Source organism: Rhinopithecus roxellana, chromosome 17, assembly GCF_007565055.1.
Source record: "Rhinopithecus roxellana isolate Shanxi Qingling chromosome 17, ASM756505v1, whole genome shotgun sequence".
NCBI lineage: Eukaryota > Metazoa > Chordata > Mammalia > Primates > Cercopithecidae > Rhinopithecus > Rhinopithecus roxellana.
In genome coordinates, this window is record NC_044565.1 from 7,845,442 (window position 1) to 7,863,295 (window position 17,854).

General features: G+C 37.8%; 1 protein-coding gene across 3 annotated transcripts in view; it reads right to left on the reverse strand.

The window, feature by feature from the left end:
* Positions 1 to 2,654: 2,654 nt before the first annotated feature.
* KRCC1 (lysine rich coiled-coil 1) overlaps positions 2,655 to 17,854 on the reverse strand; it is a 28,880-nt gene continuing 13,680 nt past the window's right edge. Inside the window, exons 2-4 of one of the 3 annotated variants that reach the window (XM_030921509.1) lie at positions 12,486 to 12,591; positions 9,650 to 9,747; positions 2,655 to 4,033 (exon numbers count right to left, since the gene is read on the reverse strand). In XM_030921509.1, the coding sequence (XP_030777369.1) occupies positions 3,232 to 4,011 (780 nt within the window). In that variant the 5' untranslated portion in view covers positions 4,012 to 4,033; positions 9,650 to 9,747; positions 12,486 to 12,591 and the 3' untranslated portion in view covers positions 2,655 to 3,231. Of the gene's footprint in view, positions 4,034 to 4,313; positions 5,222 to 9,649; positions 9,809 to 12,485; positions 12,592 to 17,854 lie in introns of those variants that run through there. The other 2 variants (XM_010378427.2, XR_004054418.1) reach the window with 2 other exon arrangements.

Genomic DNA, 17,854 nt, shown 5'->3' on the forward strand with positions numbered 1-17,854 from the left:
TGTGTGCCACAGAAAAGTGGCTGCTTATATTGGGATGCTGGAGGAGGCGGTGTCTGGTTTCCATAGGGCCCAGGGGATTGGTTTGACAGGTATGTCATTCACGTAGCCCATGAAAAAACTGGCCCTCCCATCCTAGCCTTTTAACATGCAAATACAGGGTGTCTTGCCGTTCTACACACGGGGATATGTTGGGACAAGGGAGAAGGCTGAGGGAATCGCCATGTTTGGGTGGACCCAGTTTCTAATGGCTGGGATTTGCATAGCAAAGCTTGGCAGCCCTGCTCTAAGAGCAGGGGCTTTCCTGCTAGATAAGACGTTTCTGGAACTGCTTTAAAAGAAACAAAAACTTCCCAAGGACCCCCTTTTCCTCTCTAGCTGCCTAAAATAATTTCTTAATAACTCCTATAACAATTCATGTTGGGTTCTAATGGTCGCCTCTTCCCCTTCTAGGCTCCAGTCTAAGATGATTTTTTTTTTTTTTTTTTTTTTTTGAGATGGAGTTTTACTCTTTTTTCCCAGGCTGGAATGCAATGGCATGATCTTGGCTCACTGCAACCTCCGCCTCCCAGGTTCAAGCGACTCTCCTGCTTCATCCTCCCGAGTAGCTGGGATTATAGGCGCTCGCCACCACACCTGGCTAATTTTGTATTTTTAGTAGAGACAAGGTTTCACCATGTTGGCCAGGCTGGTCTCAAACTCCTGACCTCTGATGGCCTCTCAAAGTGCTGGCATTACAGGCATGAGCCACCGTGCCTGGCCTGTGTGTTTGAAATGTATTATGGGAACTGGCTCATGTTAAATGATTATGGAGGCTGAGAAGACCTGCAATCTGCCATCTCTAAGATGCATAACTAGGAAAGCCTGTGGTTTAATTCAGTCAGTGTGAAGGCCTGGGAACTTGGGGGTTAGGGTGGGATTAGGTTAGGGTGTAAGTTCTAGTTGAATGTGAAACCCTGAGAACCAGGAGCACCAATGTCCAAGGAAAGGAGAAGATGGATGTCTCAGCAAAAAAAGAGTAGGCAGATTTGCCCTTTTTCCTCCTTTTTGTTCTGTTTGGGGCCTCAACAGATTGGATGATCACATTGGGAAGGCCATTTGCTTTACTAATTCACCAATTCAAATGTTATTAATCTCTTCTGGAAACACCTTCACAGACACACCCAAAAACAATGTTTACCAGATACTCAGACATCCCTTAGCCCAGTCAAGGTGACACACACAATTAAAAATCACAGATGATTAAAAAAATAACAGATGGGAAGAGAGTATAGGCATGCTAATAAAAGTTTAAGTAATAATGATTTTATCCAGTGTTTATCTTTTCAGACTAAAAGTTGCATTTTAGAATACAAAATGGGAAGGGCAGTTAACTTTTGTTTGTGAATTTCCATCTCCCTACCATGGTAAAAATAATTTTAGCAAAACAACTTTAATGTTAATATTATAATAGACATGTAAGCACAACATTGTAGAATACAAAGAGAATTTTTTTCTTTCTTTTTTTAAGTGGGGCTTGGGAATTTTCATTTCACAGTCTCCTTGTTATCCAAGGCATTTTTAGAGGCCAGTCTTTCCAGTCACATTTGATAATGAGGAAGATGAACTAATTGACTTCCCCAAAGTCACATAACAACTTCATGGCATAGCTGAGACTAGACTCCTGGGATTCAGATTCTCAGGCCATCAGTCTTTCTACAACAAAACAGTGACTGCTTAAATACTTTAGATGCATATCACAAAAAAGGGGATTATTAGAATGAAAACACTGATTAGGACAAGATAATTTAATGGCATTTTATTTCCGATAAACTCTTCTCTCTTCAGTTTTAACTATTTGAAAATGTGGGCATGTCAGAGGCATGTAAACTAGAGTAACTCCATCTTGAATAGCAGCTGGGCAAAATGAGGCTGAAACCTACTGGGCTGTATTCCCAGATGGTTAAGGCACTGTAAGCCACAGGATGACATAGGAGGTCAGCACAAAATACAGATCATAAACACCTTGCTGATAAAACAGGTTGCAGAAAAGAAGCCAGACAAAACCCACCAAAACCAAGATGGCCACCGAGAGTGACCACTGGTCGTCCTCACTGCTAAACTCCCACGAGCGCCATGCCAGTTTACAAATGCCATGGCAACGTCAGAAGTTACCCTATATGGCCTAAAAGGGGGATGCGTATCAAGAAATAACCATAAAAATGGGCAACCAGCAGCCCTCTGGGCTGCTCTGTGGAACAGCCATTCTTCTATTCCTTTACTTTCCTGATAAACTTGCTTTCACTTTATTCTATGGGCTTGCCTTGAATTCTTTCTTGTGTGAGATCCAAGAACCCTCTCTTGGGGTCTAGATTCGGACCTCTTTCCTGTAACATCGTTCTGGCGACCAGTGAAGACACTATAGTGAGGAAACCCCTGACCCAAAAGCTAACTTTGGGTAAGTGGTGGGGTCCTGTAACAGTCAGTCATAGATTTCCACCTTAAAAACCAGGTTCACATGTGAGTAAGCAAGGTATAATAGATAAGGAATTTTTTACAACTTTAAAGTGTGACCTACCCAAAAGATCTTGCCTCTTAAGTATGAACTGCCAAGTTATTCTCTCCTCCTCCCAAGAGAAAAATCATTGTTAAATAGGAACAGACTGACACACAACATGTAGAAATTAGAATACTTTATTATAAATATTTCCAGAATATAAACTGATTTTGTATCAAGATTATTTGAAACTTTAGAAACTTTATGTAACCTAAGATTATAATGTATTTCATTTTCCACTTTCCAGCCTAGAAAATACACTGCAAGTTAGATCTAATAAAGGAGAAAAAAATTGCTTCATAGAGAAAAACCAATGAACATAAAATACCCAACTCAAAACTGTAACAAACCCAATCAAGAAACAGATTGTGCAAAGTCCATTAATCCTCCAATTTAAAATAAATAACCTCCCAAGAGAAAATAATTCCACCATCAAAGCAATTTGATGAATAAAAGCAGAGTCACTTTCATTAAAGGAAATTACACTATATGTCAAAAAAATGTAATAATGCTTTTAGAAAATGAGGAGAAGTAATTTCTGTGTTGGACAGCAAGCATGCTAAACACTTTCTGTTCACTTGGCCTTTGTTAGAAGTTAACCTATTCACATAAGAAAAGTGGTATGAACATGGACATCATAAAACCAAGCTCTCACCTATTTTTTCAACTTAATTTTGGAAGAACCAACTTTGAAATCTTCAAAATCCAAGAATAGATTGGTCCCAAAGCATTTCCTCCTCTGTCCTTTCTTGGCCTTGTTCCTTTTTCTTTTTTGTACGCTTACGTTCCTCTTTCTTAGAGACTACATCTCGGCTTTTTTTCTCCTTTCGATTCTTAAGCTTTCCTGTACTAACATGTACGGTTTCTATTTCCACCTCTGTCTTCTTTCTTTGGATGCTCTTGTGTTTGTCTAAATCAGTTTCCTCACAACTTTTTTTTCTCTTATGCTTGGACCGCTCCTCCTCTGATTTTTCTCTGCCTTCCTCTGGGCACCTTTTCCTCTTCTGATGTATCTGTTTGTGACTGGCTTGATGAGTACTGATACTGTTATCTGAGGAGAAGTGCTTGTAAACTCTAGATTCTACACCATGTGAGCCACAAATATATTCTTGCTGATTAAAGTTCAGGGGTACTGGTTTTTCTGAGAAACAGTCCCTGGTGAACTGACAGTAGCTCAGAGAGTCTAGTCTCAATCTGCTGTCATGGGCTGGTAACCACTGGGGCAACCGATTTTCCACTGTTTGTGAAATATTGCATGATCTTGGGTAGGTCTGGATGGTTTCAGATGGGAGTCTCTGGTCAAACATTCTATATGTGGGTCTGGAATTAACCTCTCCTTTGTACCCACAGGTTTCCAAATAGTCCCCTCTCATCTTTCTGAAACAAGTCTTTGGCTCTAAGCCTCTGGCTTTCTGTACTTTAATATAATCTTCAAGTTCATCTTGAAAAGAGTCATATGTCTTCTTTGAATGCTTCATTAGGTTGACAAAATGGAATTTTCTGCAAAAAAGGGAGAAAATTCTTACCAGATTATCTTGTCCTGAGCATTTCCTTTGCTTTTTTTTTTTTTTTTTTTTCCGAGATGGAGTCTCGCTCTGTCGCCCAGACTGGAGTGCAGTGGGGGTGCTCTTGGGTCACTGCAACCTCCGCCTCTTGGGTTCAAGCGATTCTCCTGCCTCAGACTCCCAAGTAGCTGGGATTACAGGCGCTTGCCACCACGTCCAGCTAATTTTTGTATTTTTAGTAGACACAAGGTTTCACCATGTTGACCAGGCTGGTCTCAAAGTCCTGGCCTCAAGCGATCCACCCACCTCAGCCTCCCAAACTGCTAGGATTACAGGCATGAGCCACTGCACCTGGCCTCCTTTGCTCTTGATAAGAGCTTTGAAAAACAAAGCAGCTCAAACAAATTACAACCTAGTTTAGCATAAAAGTTGAGTATCTTGACATTATATGCCAAAGGGTAGCATCAGGATGGTCAGATACCTCCTAGGTCATGTACCAGTAACTTTACCCTTCTCAGAAGTGAGAGGAAAAGGGCAGAAGGGAACTGATACACATGTTGCTGTCATAGGGACAAAATGTGAGACAAGTAGGGATGTGTGGATAGGAACCACACAACCACAGTGGGTGTCTTGGTATTAATGTTCAAATAATTTCTGAAGTTCTCATGAATTGGTTTCCTATATATTAGGTTTCTAAGACAAGTAAAAGAACCACAGATATAGAATTTTATTTTTAAAATCTTCAGTTTACTCAAGATAAAATAAACATACTCACCTGACGAGAGTACTGTTAAGACTTAACAATAAAAAGATGTTTATAAAAGGGACTGGGAATGCTGAAAATTGGAAATTCAGTTATACGATGAAAACTACTTTTAGGTATCAGGTATGAGGGAAGATGAAGGAACAGAGTTCTGTATCTTCTGTGTAAGCTTGGATTTCATTCCACTACTTCTCATTGGTGAAAAAAGCATTCTAGAATGTCTTCTGGTTTGTTCTCTCTTAAAGTACTGGTGAGAGGCATAAGGGAAGAAACAGGGTGAAAACTGAAAGGGGATAGGGCTGATGTGGATAAAAGTTTCAGAAGAAACTTACAGTAGATACACCGTTTTTGTTTGCTGGATTCTTTTTTTGGGGGAGGGGCAGGACTGTTCCTGATTCTTTCCTTTCCTCACCTCAAATCCTGAATAAATACAAATACAGCAGAAAATATACTTACTATAAAATTATAATGCCAAATATATATGTGTGTGTGTGTGTCTCTATCTATCTATCTATCTATCTATCTATCTATCTATCTATCTATCTATCTATCTATATCTATATCTATATCTATATATATTTTGAGATGGAGTCTTGCCCTATCGCCCTGGCTGGAGTTCAATGGCACGATCTCGTCTCACTGCAACCTCCACCTCTGGGGTTCAAGTGATTCTCTTGCCTCAGCCTCCTGAGTAGCTGGGACTACAGGTGCACACCACCATGCCTGGCTAATTTTTGTATTTTTAGTGGAGATGGGGTTTCACCATGTTGGCCAGGCTGGTCTCCAACTCTTGACCTCAGGTGATCTGCCTGCCTCGGCCTCCCAAAGTGCTGGGATTACAGGTGGGAGCCACTGTGGCCACCTGCCCTTTATATTTTTGGTAATACAGTTTATCTCAAAAAATTAGGAGGGCATATATCCCATGTAGAACTGAACTCTTCTTCAGCTCTCAGAAACAAGGCTTGTTTCTGCTAAAGGGAAGAAATGTTCAATTCTACATGGGATATACTCCCTCCTAATTTTCTGAGGCTAATGATCAGCCAGTTTTTCAAATTTGGAAATTTGAGGTTAAAAAGAAAATCTAAATGAAGCCTAGTTTGTCAAGTTAGAAAACATAGTTCCTGTTCAACTTAAATAGTATAAAAATTCTGACTAGAAAAATAATAAAAAATAATGTAACAAATACTTGCTTAAATATGGGCAAACTATTTTAACCTATACTTCAGAAAAGAATATATGCAAATAGCCAATAAGCACATGAATAGATGTTTAAAAGCACTGATCAGCAAGTAAATATGAATTAAAACCACAATGAGATACCACTATGCACTTACTAGAATGACTAAAATGAAAAAGACTAACAATACCAGTGCTGATAAGGATCTGGAACTCTCATACATTGTTGATAGGAATGTAAAATGGTACAACCACTTGAAAAACAGTTTGGCAATTTCTTAAGAAGTTAAACATACATTTACTATATGAATGCAGTTATTCTATTTCTAGGTATTTACTTAAAGGAAAAGGAGATACAGTCATGCACTGCATAACAATGTTTTGGTCAACAATGGACTAAATGAATATATGATGGTGGTCCCTTAAAATTATAGTGGAGCTGAGAAATTCACAATAATGTGAATAATGCACAATGCATTATTCATGTGTTTGTAGTGATGCTGGTATAAACAAATCTACTATACTGCCATATAAAAGTATAGCATATACTATGTACAGTACATAAGATTTGATAACTATATTACTAGTTTATGGTTTATTTACTATACTATATTTTAAATTGTTATTTTAGAGTATATTCTTTCTTCTTATTGAAAAAAAGTTAACTGTAAAACAGCCTCAGGTAGGTCCTTCCGAGGGTATTCCAGAAAATGGCACCATAGGAGATGACAGCTCCATGCATGTTACTGCCCCTGAAGACCCTCCAGTGGCACAAGATGTGGAGGTAGAAGACAGTGATGATGATCCTGACCCCTGTGTAGGCTTAGGCCAATGTGTGTGTTTGTGTCTTAGCTTTTCATAAAAAAGTTTACCAAGTGAAAAAAAAAAAAAAAAAAGGGCCAGGTGTGGTGGCCCATGCCTGTAATCCCAGAACTTTGGGAGGCCAGGTGGGTGGATCACTTGAAGTCAGGAGTTCGAGACCAGTCTGGTCAATATCGTGAAACCCCCGACTCTACTAAAAATACAAAAATTAGCGGGGCATGGTGGCACATGCCTGTAATCCCAGCTGCTGGGGAGGCTGAGGCTGGAGAATCGCCTGACTCTAAGAGGCAGAGGTTGCAGTGAGCCGAGATCGTGCCTCTGCACTCCAGCCTGGGCAACAGAGCGAGACTCCATCTCAAAAAAATAAAAAAATTAAAAATTTAAAAATAGGAAAAGGCCAAGATAAAGATATAAAGAAATAAAATATTTTTGTGCCACTGGACAATGTGTTTTAATCTAAGTGTGATTACAAAAGAGTCAAAAAGTTAAAAAAAATTAAAAGTTTATAAAGTGAAAAAATTACAGTAAGCTAGGGTTAATTTATTACTAAAACAAAAATATTTAAAAAATAAATTTAGTGGGCTGGGTGTGGTGGCTCACGCCTGTAATCCCAGCACTTTGGGAGGCTGAAGTAGGCAGATCACCTCAGGTTAGGAGTTGGAGACCAGCCTGGCCAACATGGTGAAACACCATCTCTAGTAATAATACAAAAATTAGCTGGGTGTGGTGTGGGCCTGTAATCCCAGCTACTTGGGAGGCTGAGGCAGGAGAATTGCTTGAACCTGGGAGGCAGAGGGTACAGTGAGCCGAGATCGCGCCACTGCACTGTAGCCTGGGTGACAGAGCGAGACTTTGTCTCTAAATAAATAAATAAATAATTTAGTGTAGCCTAAGTGTACAGTATTTATAGTCTACAGCAGTGTACAGTAGTATCTTAGGCCTTCCCATCAACTCACCGCTCACTGACTCAGAACAACTTGCAGTCCTGCAAGCTCCTCCATTCATGGTAAATGCCCCATATCGGTGTACTACTTTTTCTAATCTTTCATATCTTTTTACTGTTTCTTTTTGTTTAGATAGGTTTAGATACACAAACACTTACTGTTGTGTTACAATTGCCTACAGTACTCGGTATAGTAACATGCTGTACAGATTTGTAGCCTAGGAGCAATCGGCTATATCATATAGCCTAGGTGTGTAGTAAGTTATACCATCACTCTATGATGTTTGCACAATGAGAAAATCATGACACATTTCTCAGAATATATCCTGGTCGTTAATTGACACATGACTGTGTGCCTATACAAAGACCTGCACATGAATGTTCATATAGTTTTATTTGTGATAGCCCCTGAAAGAAAAGAAACTCAAATGTCAATCAACAGGGGAATGGATTAAATCAAACAGTGGTATAACGATACAATGAAATACTATCAGTCATAAAAAGGAATAAACTATATTGATACACATGATGTGAGTGAATCTCAAAATAATGAAAATAATTATAATTCTTTTTTACTATTCAAAATAGTGACACACTAGGCATAGTGGCTCATGCCTGTAATCCCAGCACTTTGAGAGGCTGAAGTGGCAGAATTGCTTGAGTACAGAAGTTCAAGACCAACCTGGCCAACACAGGGAGAACCCATTTCTAAAAATAAATAAATAAATAAAAAGTAATAGAAGGCTGACAAAAGAGTACATACGATATGATTCCATTTACATAAAACTCTAGAAAATGGAAACTCTAACAGTGGTTGCTTGGGGAGAGGTGGGAGGAAAAGATTCTAAAGGGGCGTTTTTTGGGGGATGATGGATATGTCCATTATCTTGATTGTGGTGATCATTTCATGGCTATATACATCTGCCAAAACCTACCAAATTGTATACCTTAAATACATACAGTTTACTGCATGCTAACTATGCCTCAATAATGCTGTTTTTAAAAAGTGACTAATGGCCGGGCGCAGTGGCTCAGGCCTGTAATCCCAGCACTTTGGGAGGCTGACGCAGGCAGATCACCTGAGGTCAGGAGTTTGAGACCAGCCTGGCCAACATGGTGAAACCCCCATCTCTACTAAAAATACAAAAAATTAGCCAGGTGTGGTGGCACATGACTGTAGTCCCAGCTACTCAGGAGCCTGAGGCAGGAGAATTGCTTGAACCCAGGAGGTGGAGGTTGCAGTGAGCCGAGATCGTGCCACTGCACTCCAGCCTGGGTGACAGAGAGAGACTCTCTCAAAAAAAGAAAAAGTCACTAATGAGATTTAAAAGATGTTGATAATTGTTGAAACTGGATGATGGATACATGAGGGTTCATTATACAATTTTCTCTATTTTTGAGTATGTTTGAAAATTTTTGGTAATAAAAAGATTTTACTTTACATCTACTAGGAGGGCTATAGTCAAAAAAAGAGAATAGAAAGTGTTAGCAAGAATGTGGAAAAATTGGAAACTTCATCCATTGTTTGTGGAAATGTAAAATGGTGCACCTACTTTGGAAAATAACTTAGCAGCAGTTTCATCAATTCCACTTAGCAATTCCACCCATATACAGCCAAAAGAATGAAAACCTATGTCCATGCAAGAAGTTGTACACAAATGTTCACAACAGCACTATTCATCATAACTAAAAAGTAGAAATAATCAACCCAATGCCCATCAACTGATAAATGGATAAACAAAATGCGGTATATTCATATATTATTCAGCAGTAAAAAGGAATGAAGTACTGATATATGGTACAACACGAATGAAGCTTGAAGACATTATGCTATGTGAAAGAAGCCAGTTCCAAAGGACCACAGATGGCACAGAGATGAACAACGAGGTGAATAGAACCTTACTTACCCTTATCAGGTTGAGAATTTGGTGGAGAAATCTGATCATATTCACTCAGTTTTTCAGCATGAACTTTCAAAGAATGAGACTATACAGTAACTGGTGAGCTAAAAACCATGATTCAGAAATTAAAAATCAATTTTTGTCCAATTCTCCACTCTCATTCATCTGAAACCAAACACAATCTTGTTACAAAGATTAAATAATTCAAAGTTTATAATTACATCAGCATAGACCAATCATCTGAAAATTCACAAAATTCATCTTCATTTTATTAATTTGCTTCTTATAAATCTGAAAATAAAGCCTAACTTTTAAAAATGTTTAAACATACTTTATTTTTATAACAATATTTTTATATAGTTTTATTTTTAATTGACAAGCAATAATTGTATATATTTATGAAATACAATATGATAGTTCAGTACCTGTATATAATGTGGAATGATCAAATTTCGTGAATTAGCACAGCCATTACTTCAAATGTTTATCACTTCTTTGCAATGTGAACACTTAATCTCTTACAGCTACTTTAAAAAATATTGAAATAATAAATACATTTTGAATATACATGAACTATAGTCACCTTCTTGTGCAACAGAACACCAGAACTTATTCTCCTATCTAACTGTAACTTTGTACCCCTTGACAAATGTCTTTCCTTTCTCTGTCCCCTCCCTCACCCTACCACCCAGCCTCTGATAACCACCACTCTACTCTCTACTTCCTTAAGTTTTTAGAGTCCATGTACAAGTGAGATCATATGGTATTTGTCTCTCTGTGCTTGTAAAGCCCTAATTTTTTGAGCATTTTTTTATACCCTGGAAAAATAAATAACATTTGTTTATTTAAGAAGAAATTACTCCAAATTTATTCTACCCTAGGTATATACCCCAAAGAACTATAAATTGAAAAATAGCACTTAAGAGTTTTAATATATTTGGTCTGAACTAAAAGTTTATGAACAGAGTTTCGCTTACTTTCAAATCAAAGTATGAGCTTCCGTAGACAATCCTATGATTAGAATTATTTCTAACATAAAGTTTTATGTTTCTGTTTGTGACAGAGACTACCAGTTGTCTCCCAATATATTTTTTACTTCTTCCTTAGTAACAAACCTTAGGAAATGTGTCTAGCTAAAAGACTAACATGTTCTGGCCATTGTTAAAGCAACATGTAGTCATGTGAATAAATTCTGGTCAATAAGAAGAAAGCTTAAGTGCTGTGTAGGATTCTAGGAGGGATCCTCCCTTCTGCTGCTGAAATGAGGATGCCATGGTTAGAAATGAAACAGTCATCAAAGAACATGAGGAAGTAAGTCAGGGCCTTAGAATAAAAAGACAGAAAATGTCTAGGTCCTCTCTGATGATCATGGAACTGTCCTAACGGCCTTGTACTGCCTAACTCCACACTTTTAAATGAGGCAAGGAGTAAACTGTTATGGGTTCAAGCCATAACAGAAAATAATCTCTGAATATATTTAAAGCCAACCATGTAAGAGTAACTAAAATGTAAATGTAGGGAAAAGGACACTAACATTTTCAGAACACAATTATGAATGATGTGTATTTTCTGTATTTTTCTACATTGAATATTACTTTATAATCCTTTGAAAGTTATTTTTAAAATTTCAACAAAACTCAAGTTATCACAGAGCCCTTTGACTATTTCCTAGACCTCTGGGCTCTGAAGACTGAGCCTAAAATATACTAGACTAGAATATAGTAGATTAAGAATTAGGGCAAGACAGAGATTGCCACTTCCATTTTTCAGGTTGAAGAAACATACTTAGAGAGGTCAAAGTGATTTGCTCAGCAATTAATGGTGGAGTCAAGGCTTGAATCCAAGTTCTCCCAATCCAAGGCTAAGACATGACTGTAATTATGGTACTTTAATCTCAACCACCACATATGAAATAAAATGCAGTTTCTGACATGATTATCAACAGGGAAAACTAGATGAGTTCTCGAAAAAAGCACAGCAGGCCTATGTTTCATTTCAGTAAATGTATCTACTACTTTTGGTATCCCAGATACCACAGATTAAAGAGATCTAGGAAAAATAAATAACATTTGTTTATTTAAGAAGAAAGAAAGAAGGAAAATGAGCTTCAGAGATAGAAATGAGCTCTAGAGTAGCTCATCCAAGTCTCAGAGTGTGAGAAGAGCAGAATGGGAAAAGACTATTGTAATGTAGTATACAAAAGACTATTCTTTCTCCAGGATACTATTATACAGCAAAGATGATACAAGTGAGTAGCTATATCATATAAAAGGAAAGAACACTGGACAGGGAATCATTTATTGGCTTAGTCATGCCCATGACTAGCTAAAAATAATCACCACTCCTCCGGATCTCAGTTTCTTCTTCTATAAACTAAGGAAGTACGATCATTAGACATTTTACCTTCCAATGCTAGCATTCTAAAATCCTGTGCCTTGAAAACAAGGCAAAGTCAAGGGTAAGACTGCTGCATATTGTGTTATAACCTTTGATTACTGTAAAGGAAGAATCTGGGGATCTACAATATCTCTTGACTTATTTTTCCTGCTCAAGCTTCATAATATCTTCCTTACATTTACCACAAGAACTGATACAGTGGCTTTCTGCATAAGGTAGAAGACAGAATGGAGAGAAGAAAAGAAAATGAGCTTCAGAGTTAGAAAGATCTGAGTTTAAATCCTAATTCCCCAAATGTAAGTCAGGAAGTTATTTCCCTTCTCTGAGTCAGTCATCAAAAGGACAATACTTTTCTTGTATGGATTAAATAAGATGACATATATGAAGTTTACCCACTACATTTAAAAAGTGACATTAGGACATATTCCTTCTATTTTCGACCTACCTCATAATGCAAAATCCTTTGTTATTTGAACTGTAACACTACTCCACAGACATCTTTTATAAAAGGTATCTGTAAAAGTTCAGTCTTTGTTCATTCATTGTGGTATCTATCAATAAAAGAGAGGTAAGACAGAAGATTATATTAAATAGTTAAGGTAATATTTTTAATTTTCAACTACTATATTTCATACACCATCTCAAATCTTAATTTTCTGAGTGCTTGCAAGGCTACAGTAATAAATTTTTGCTCATTAGGATAAAAATTTTAATATGAATATTTTGTAAGACTCTAATATTTAATATGCTAACATATTTTTTAGTCTACAAAATACTATTCTGAAGGAAAAGTTACTGGGGCACCAGTATTGAAAGTCTGGGCTAAGAAATCCAGTTTTGGCATTTTATGTTTTAAAGCTAACAATCTCAAGAAATGCAGTCAATTTTAAGATAGCTAATGATTTCAGATACATCACCAATGTCATCTGAGAATCACATGGGGGAACCACAAACCATCTTTTTTTTTTTTTTTTGAAACAGGATCTGGCTGTCACCCAGGCCACAGCATGATTCTCCTGTCTCAGCTTCCTGAGTAGCTGGGAGTACAGGTGCATGCCACTGTGCCTGGCTAATTTTTTTTATTTTTTGTAGAGATGGGGTTTCACCATGTTGCCCAGGCTGGTCTCCAACTCCTGAGCTCAGGTGATCTAACCTACCTTGGCCTCCCAAAGTTCTGGGATTACGGGCATAAGCCACTGAGCCCGGCCAACAAACTATCTTAACCTGTGGTAGACAACCTTCTTCAACGGCTGGTACAAATACAACCACACAAATTTCACTAAATAGAGCTCAGACAAGCCCTTCAAAGCTACAGTCATATTCACATATTAGCTTCTACAACTTTTGCTAAAAGTGTTTCTCACTTAATAAATAATCTATGCCAAATTACTACATTTACACTTGGGGTCTGTACTTCAAATCTAAAGTTCCTAACAGCTAACATTTATTTTATAGAAGTTTACCAGTTTATACATAGGGTGCCAATCATATAACATCAAAATTGTACTTTCTACCTGGTAGTTTAAATGGATGAGTTAGAATCATATGTAATGTCATGGAGAAATGCCCATGATGTATTAATGGGAAAAACAATGTATAGAACTCTATCAATCAATTGTTCAATCATAAAATCCAATTTTAGTGTAAACAACCCAAAATATACAACCCCAACTTAAATATATACATATGTATTTACTGTAAGAAAGGAATAATGCATTTGGCCTCCAATCCATTCACTTCCTTTCCTGGAGAAGAGGGAAAAAGAGAAGGATGATTGACAACCGGACCTCAAGTAAAGAGCCTAATGATACTTGCTTGGAGGAAGAGATCTTACCACTAAAATGCTCTTAGCAAGATGTCCCTGGCTAAAGATTACCTGTAGTAAATAAACCCAGAATCTATGAGGCATCTCTCTCTGAAGAATGCCACATAAGGTATACAACTCTCTAGGGTAGTAACATGGAGATGAGTCACAATTTAAACACCCCACTGTGTGAGGTGATCTTGTGAATCTTACTTAGAAACCTTACCTATTTATTCTGGGCCAGAGATACATGTCCAAAGTGGGAAAACATGGTGTATTGGTCTGTTCTTACATGTTACAAAGACATACCAAAGACTGGGTAATTTATAAAGGAAAGAGGTTTAATTGACTCACAGTTTTGCATGGCTGGGGAGGCCTTAGGAAACTTACAGTCATGGTGGAAGGTGAAGGGGAAGCAAGCCACTTTCCTTTCAAGGTGGTAGGAAGGAGAAGTGCTGAGTGAAGCGGGAAAAGCCCCTTATAAAACCATCAGATCTCGGGAGAACTCACTATCATGATAACAACATGGGGGAAACTGCCCCCAATTCAATTACCTCCACCTGGTCTCTTCTTGACATGTGGGAATTATGGGGATTACAATTCAGTATGAGATTTGGGTGGGGACACAAAGCCTAACCATATCACATGGTCTGAGGAGCCATCTTTCATGTATTAGACACTATGCTTCGGTTGAGTCTTTTGACTGCCTATATCCTTGAAATAATTAGTAAACCTGATGAGTCTGATTTGACAGTCTGATCTTGTGTGTTAACTCAGTATCCACAGAAAAACATCTGAAAAGATATATGCTAAATTTAATGGGGTTTGGGAAATGGGAAATTGGGTCAGAAAATGAGTAGGGGCAAACATTTAACATATTGCTCTTTGTACATCTCTATATTAATTTGTGCAAAAAACATATATGACTCTCTACTTTTAAAAACTCCATAAATATTTAAGTTATACTGGGTATCTTCAAACTAATCTTAATATTAATGCCAATGTATGGATTAAAAAGATTTGCTTAAAAATATTATGTGCTCAAGATAATTATAAATCAGAAACATTTTAGAGAGGACTTGAAGAGTATTAAAAATGTATCTCAGGCTGGGTGTCATGGCTCATGCCTGTAATCCCAGCACTTTGGGAGGCAGAGGCGGGCAGATCACTTGAGCCCGGGAGTTTGAGACCAGCCTGGCCTACATGGCAAAACCCTGTCTCTACTAAAAATACAAAAAATTAGCTGGGCATGTTGGCACATGCATGTAATCCCAGCTATTTGGGAGGCTGAAGTATGAGAATCTCTTGAACCCAGGAGGTGGAAGTTGCAGTGAGCCAAGATTGCGCCACTGCGTTCCAGCCTGGGCGACAAAGTGAGACTGCCTCAAAAAAAAAAAAAAAAAAAAAAAAAAAAAAAAAAAAAAAACTATTATATATAATATCTAAATTATTTCTTAATTGTTTTAAAATAAAGGACTTACTTACATTTGACTCTAAGGTCAGCAAGGTAAACAGGTTAATAAAAAGGTTTTCAGAACTTCCTTTGATTCAGAATTAATGTACAAAAACTGACATGGTGATGTGATGGTGACTTTTCCATTAAAAATCTTGGTTTGGCATAGTGCTTCGTACCTGTAGTACCAACACTTTGGGAGGCTGAGTTGGGAGGATTGCTTGAGGCCAGGAGTTTGAGACCAGCCTAGGCAACACATTGAGACCTCCAGCTCTACAAAAATAAATCTTTAATAGGAACAGGTAAATACTATCTTTCGGTGATGACCAAATCAGTATACATGAAAGTTTACTGAGTAGTTATTTAGAAGCTCAAGATATCTGAAAATAGAACAATAATTTCCTTCCTGGTTCAACTCTTAATACCAACCAGGCATTTCTAAAAGACAATGTTGTAAGCTGAGGTAAGAAACTTGGGGTTACCTTTAACTCCTTTGCCAACTATGCTCTCATTTTTTATCTGTTAAATAGCAAAATATTCTGAAGCTCAAAATCTCAGCCATTTTTCTCCTGAGTCATGTCTGTTCTAGTTTTATAATATTTTCAAAGCTATTCTTTCATTTTTCAATTCCTATAACATTATTTAGTTCAAGTTTGCCATGCTTTTGGACTTTATCAAACTTTATCACTATTGAGTTTGTCTTCAAGGTTACTCTGGTGAGTACTGTGGGAAAGCACAGGAAAAAAGAGATGAACCTTATTGAATGCCTACTGTATGCCAAACAATAGATTATTTCAGTTTTTTACTTCTGCAAGAATTTCTCATAAAGCTCTGGATATTGGGATTTAAAGGAATTAAAATATGTTGCCACATGTGCTATTTGATAAAGGCAGATATTAAATTTTGGTTTATCTCATACCCTTTCCCTTACATACACATAGCTGTTCCACACATTGGGAATAAGTGAACAAGACAATTGTTAATATTGAGGACTTCATAATTTTGTAAAAACTGATAGGCAAAGAACTATGATGCAAGACAAAAATGTGTAAAGTGCTGTAAGACATAAGGTATAATGTGTTCTTGGTGAGGGGTTTGTGGAGAAGAATGGATTTTGAATGAACCCTTAAAGAGATGGGTAAAATTTAGAAAAAAAAAAAAAATGAGTAAAGAAAGGGTATTCTGGAGGACAGAAGAGCATTAGAAAAGGCACTTCTGCTTTAGCTAAAACAAGACATGCATAAAGGTAGTGAAAGACAGTGCTAAAGGTGGAATGATGCTAAATCATAATATGCCTTATTTGGACATTTGGATTTAATTCTGCAGTCAATAGGGGAAGAAAAAGAGACTCAACATGGGGATATCGTTAGGAAGCTGTTGCAGGCAAGAGATTATTGGGCTGCACCAAAAGAGTAGCAGAGCTAACAGAAAGGAAGGGAAGAATATGAGAGATATTCTAAAGGTGGAATCAAAGGAATTTATGATAGCTGGGAAGAGCAGAGAGAAGGAAGAGAGTGGGGGCAGAGGCAATTCTAAGTAAGGCCTTGATCCTGGGTGAAGTTATCTTTGACAGAGAAAGTAAGGAAGAGGAAAGAGTTGTTACTGTTGTTGTTATCCCCCAGGAGGGAAGTAGGGAGTGGAACGAATAAGCATTAAGCATTCAAAAAGCAGTTAATTTGATTTTGGAACAAACCCAGATTCTATCAAATGTCTAGTATCTTTCACATCTCTCCTTTCCTGCTGCATTCTTCTATGTGTTTAATTCCTCTATGTGAAGTTGGGTTTAAACAACTTGCAGATGTTTTATGTACCCTGAAATTCCTTACAAATTAAAATGGTTGAGCCCCTGAACTAATTGTGTACGTATCAAACTTCAGTACTCGTGATGGGTAACAGGAACCACTAGAGGAAAGAAAGGTCAGTAGTGAACTCCAGGCATTTGTAGAAATCTTTCCTCAGAAAATTTTGACATCACCTCTCTTTCACTTGCATAGTGATTACTATATATTTACTCATTACAAAGGTTGCAGCATTATATAGTTTGAAGAACACAGACGGTGATTGTTGTGGAGTAAAGTGAAATTCTCTCTTCCTCTAACCTGGACATTGTTTTCATCCTTACCATTTTATTTTAGCATTAGTTATTTTTTAAATAGTCATATTACTGGTTTCTAATGACCTTTACAATTGTTAAAATCTTGGAGGTAGCATCTCTCTCCCCCGATATTGGCTATCTTCTCCCATGTGATAGGGATGCTGACTGAATTATTTTTCCTTTTTTTTTTTTTTTTTTTTTTTTTTTGAGACGGAGTCTCGCTCTGTCGCCCAGGCTGGAGTGCAGTGGCCGGATCTCAGCTCACTGCAAGCTCCACCTCCCGGGTTCGCGCCATTCTCCTGCCTCAGCCTCCCGAGTAGCTGGGACTACAGGCGCCCGCCAGGTCGCCCGGCTAGTTTTTTTTGTATTTTTAGTAGAGACGGGGTTTCACTGTGTTACCCAGGATGGTCTCGATCTCCTGACCTCGTGATCCGCCCGTCTCGGCCTCCCAAAGTGCTGGGA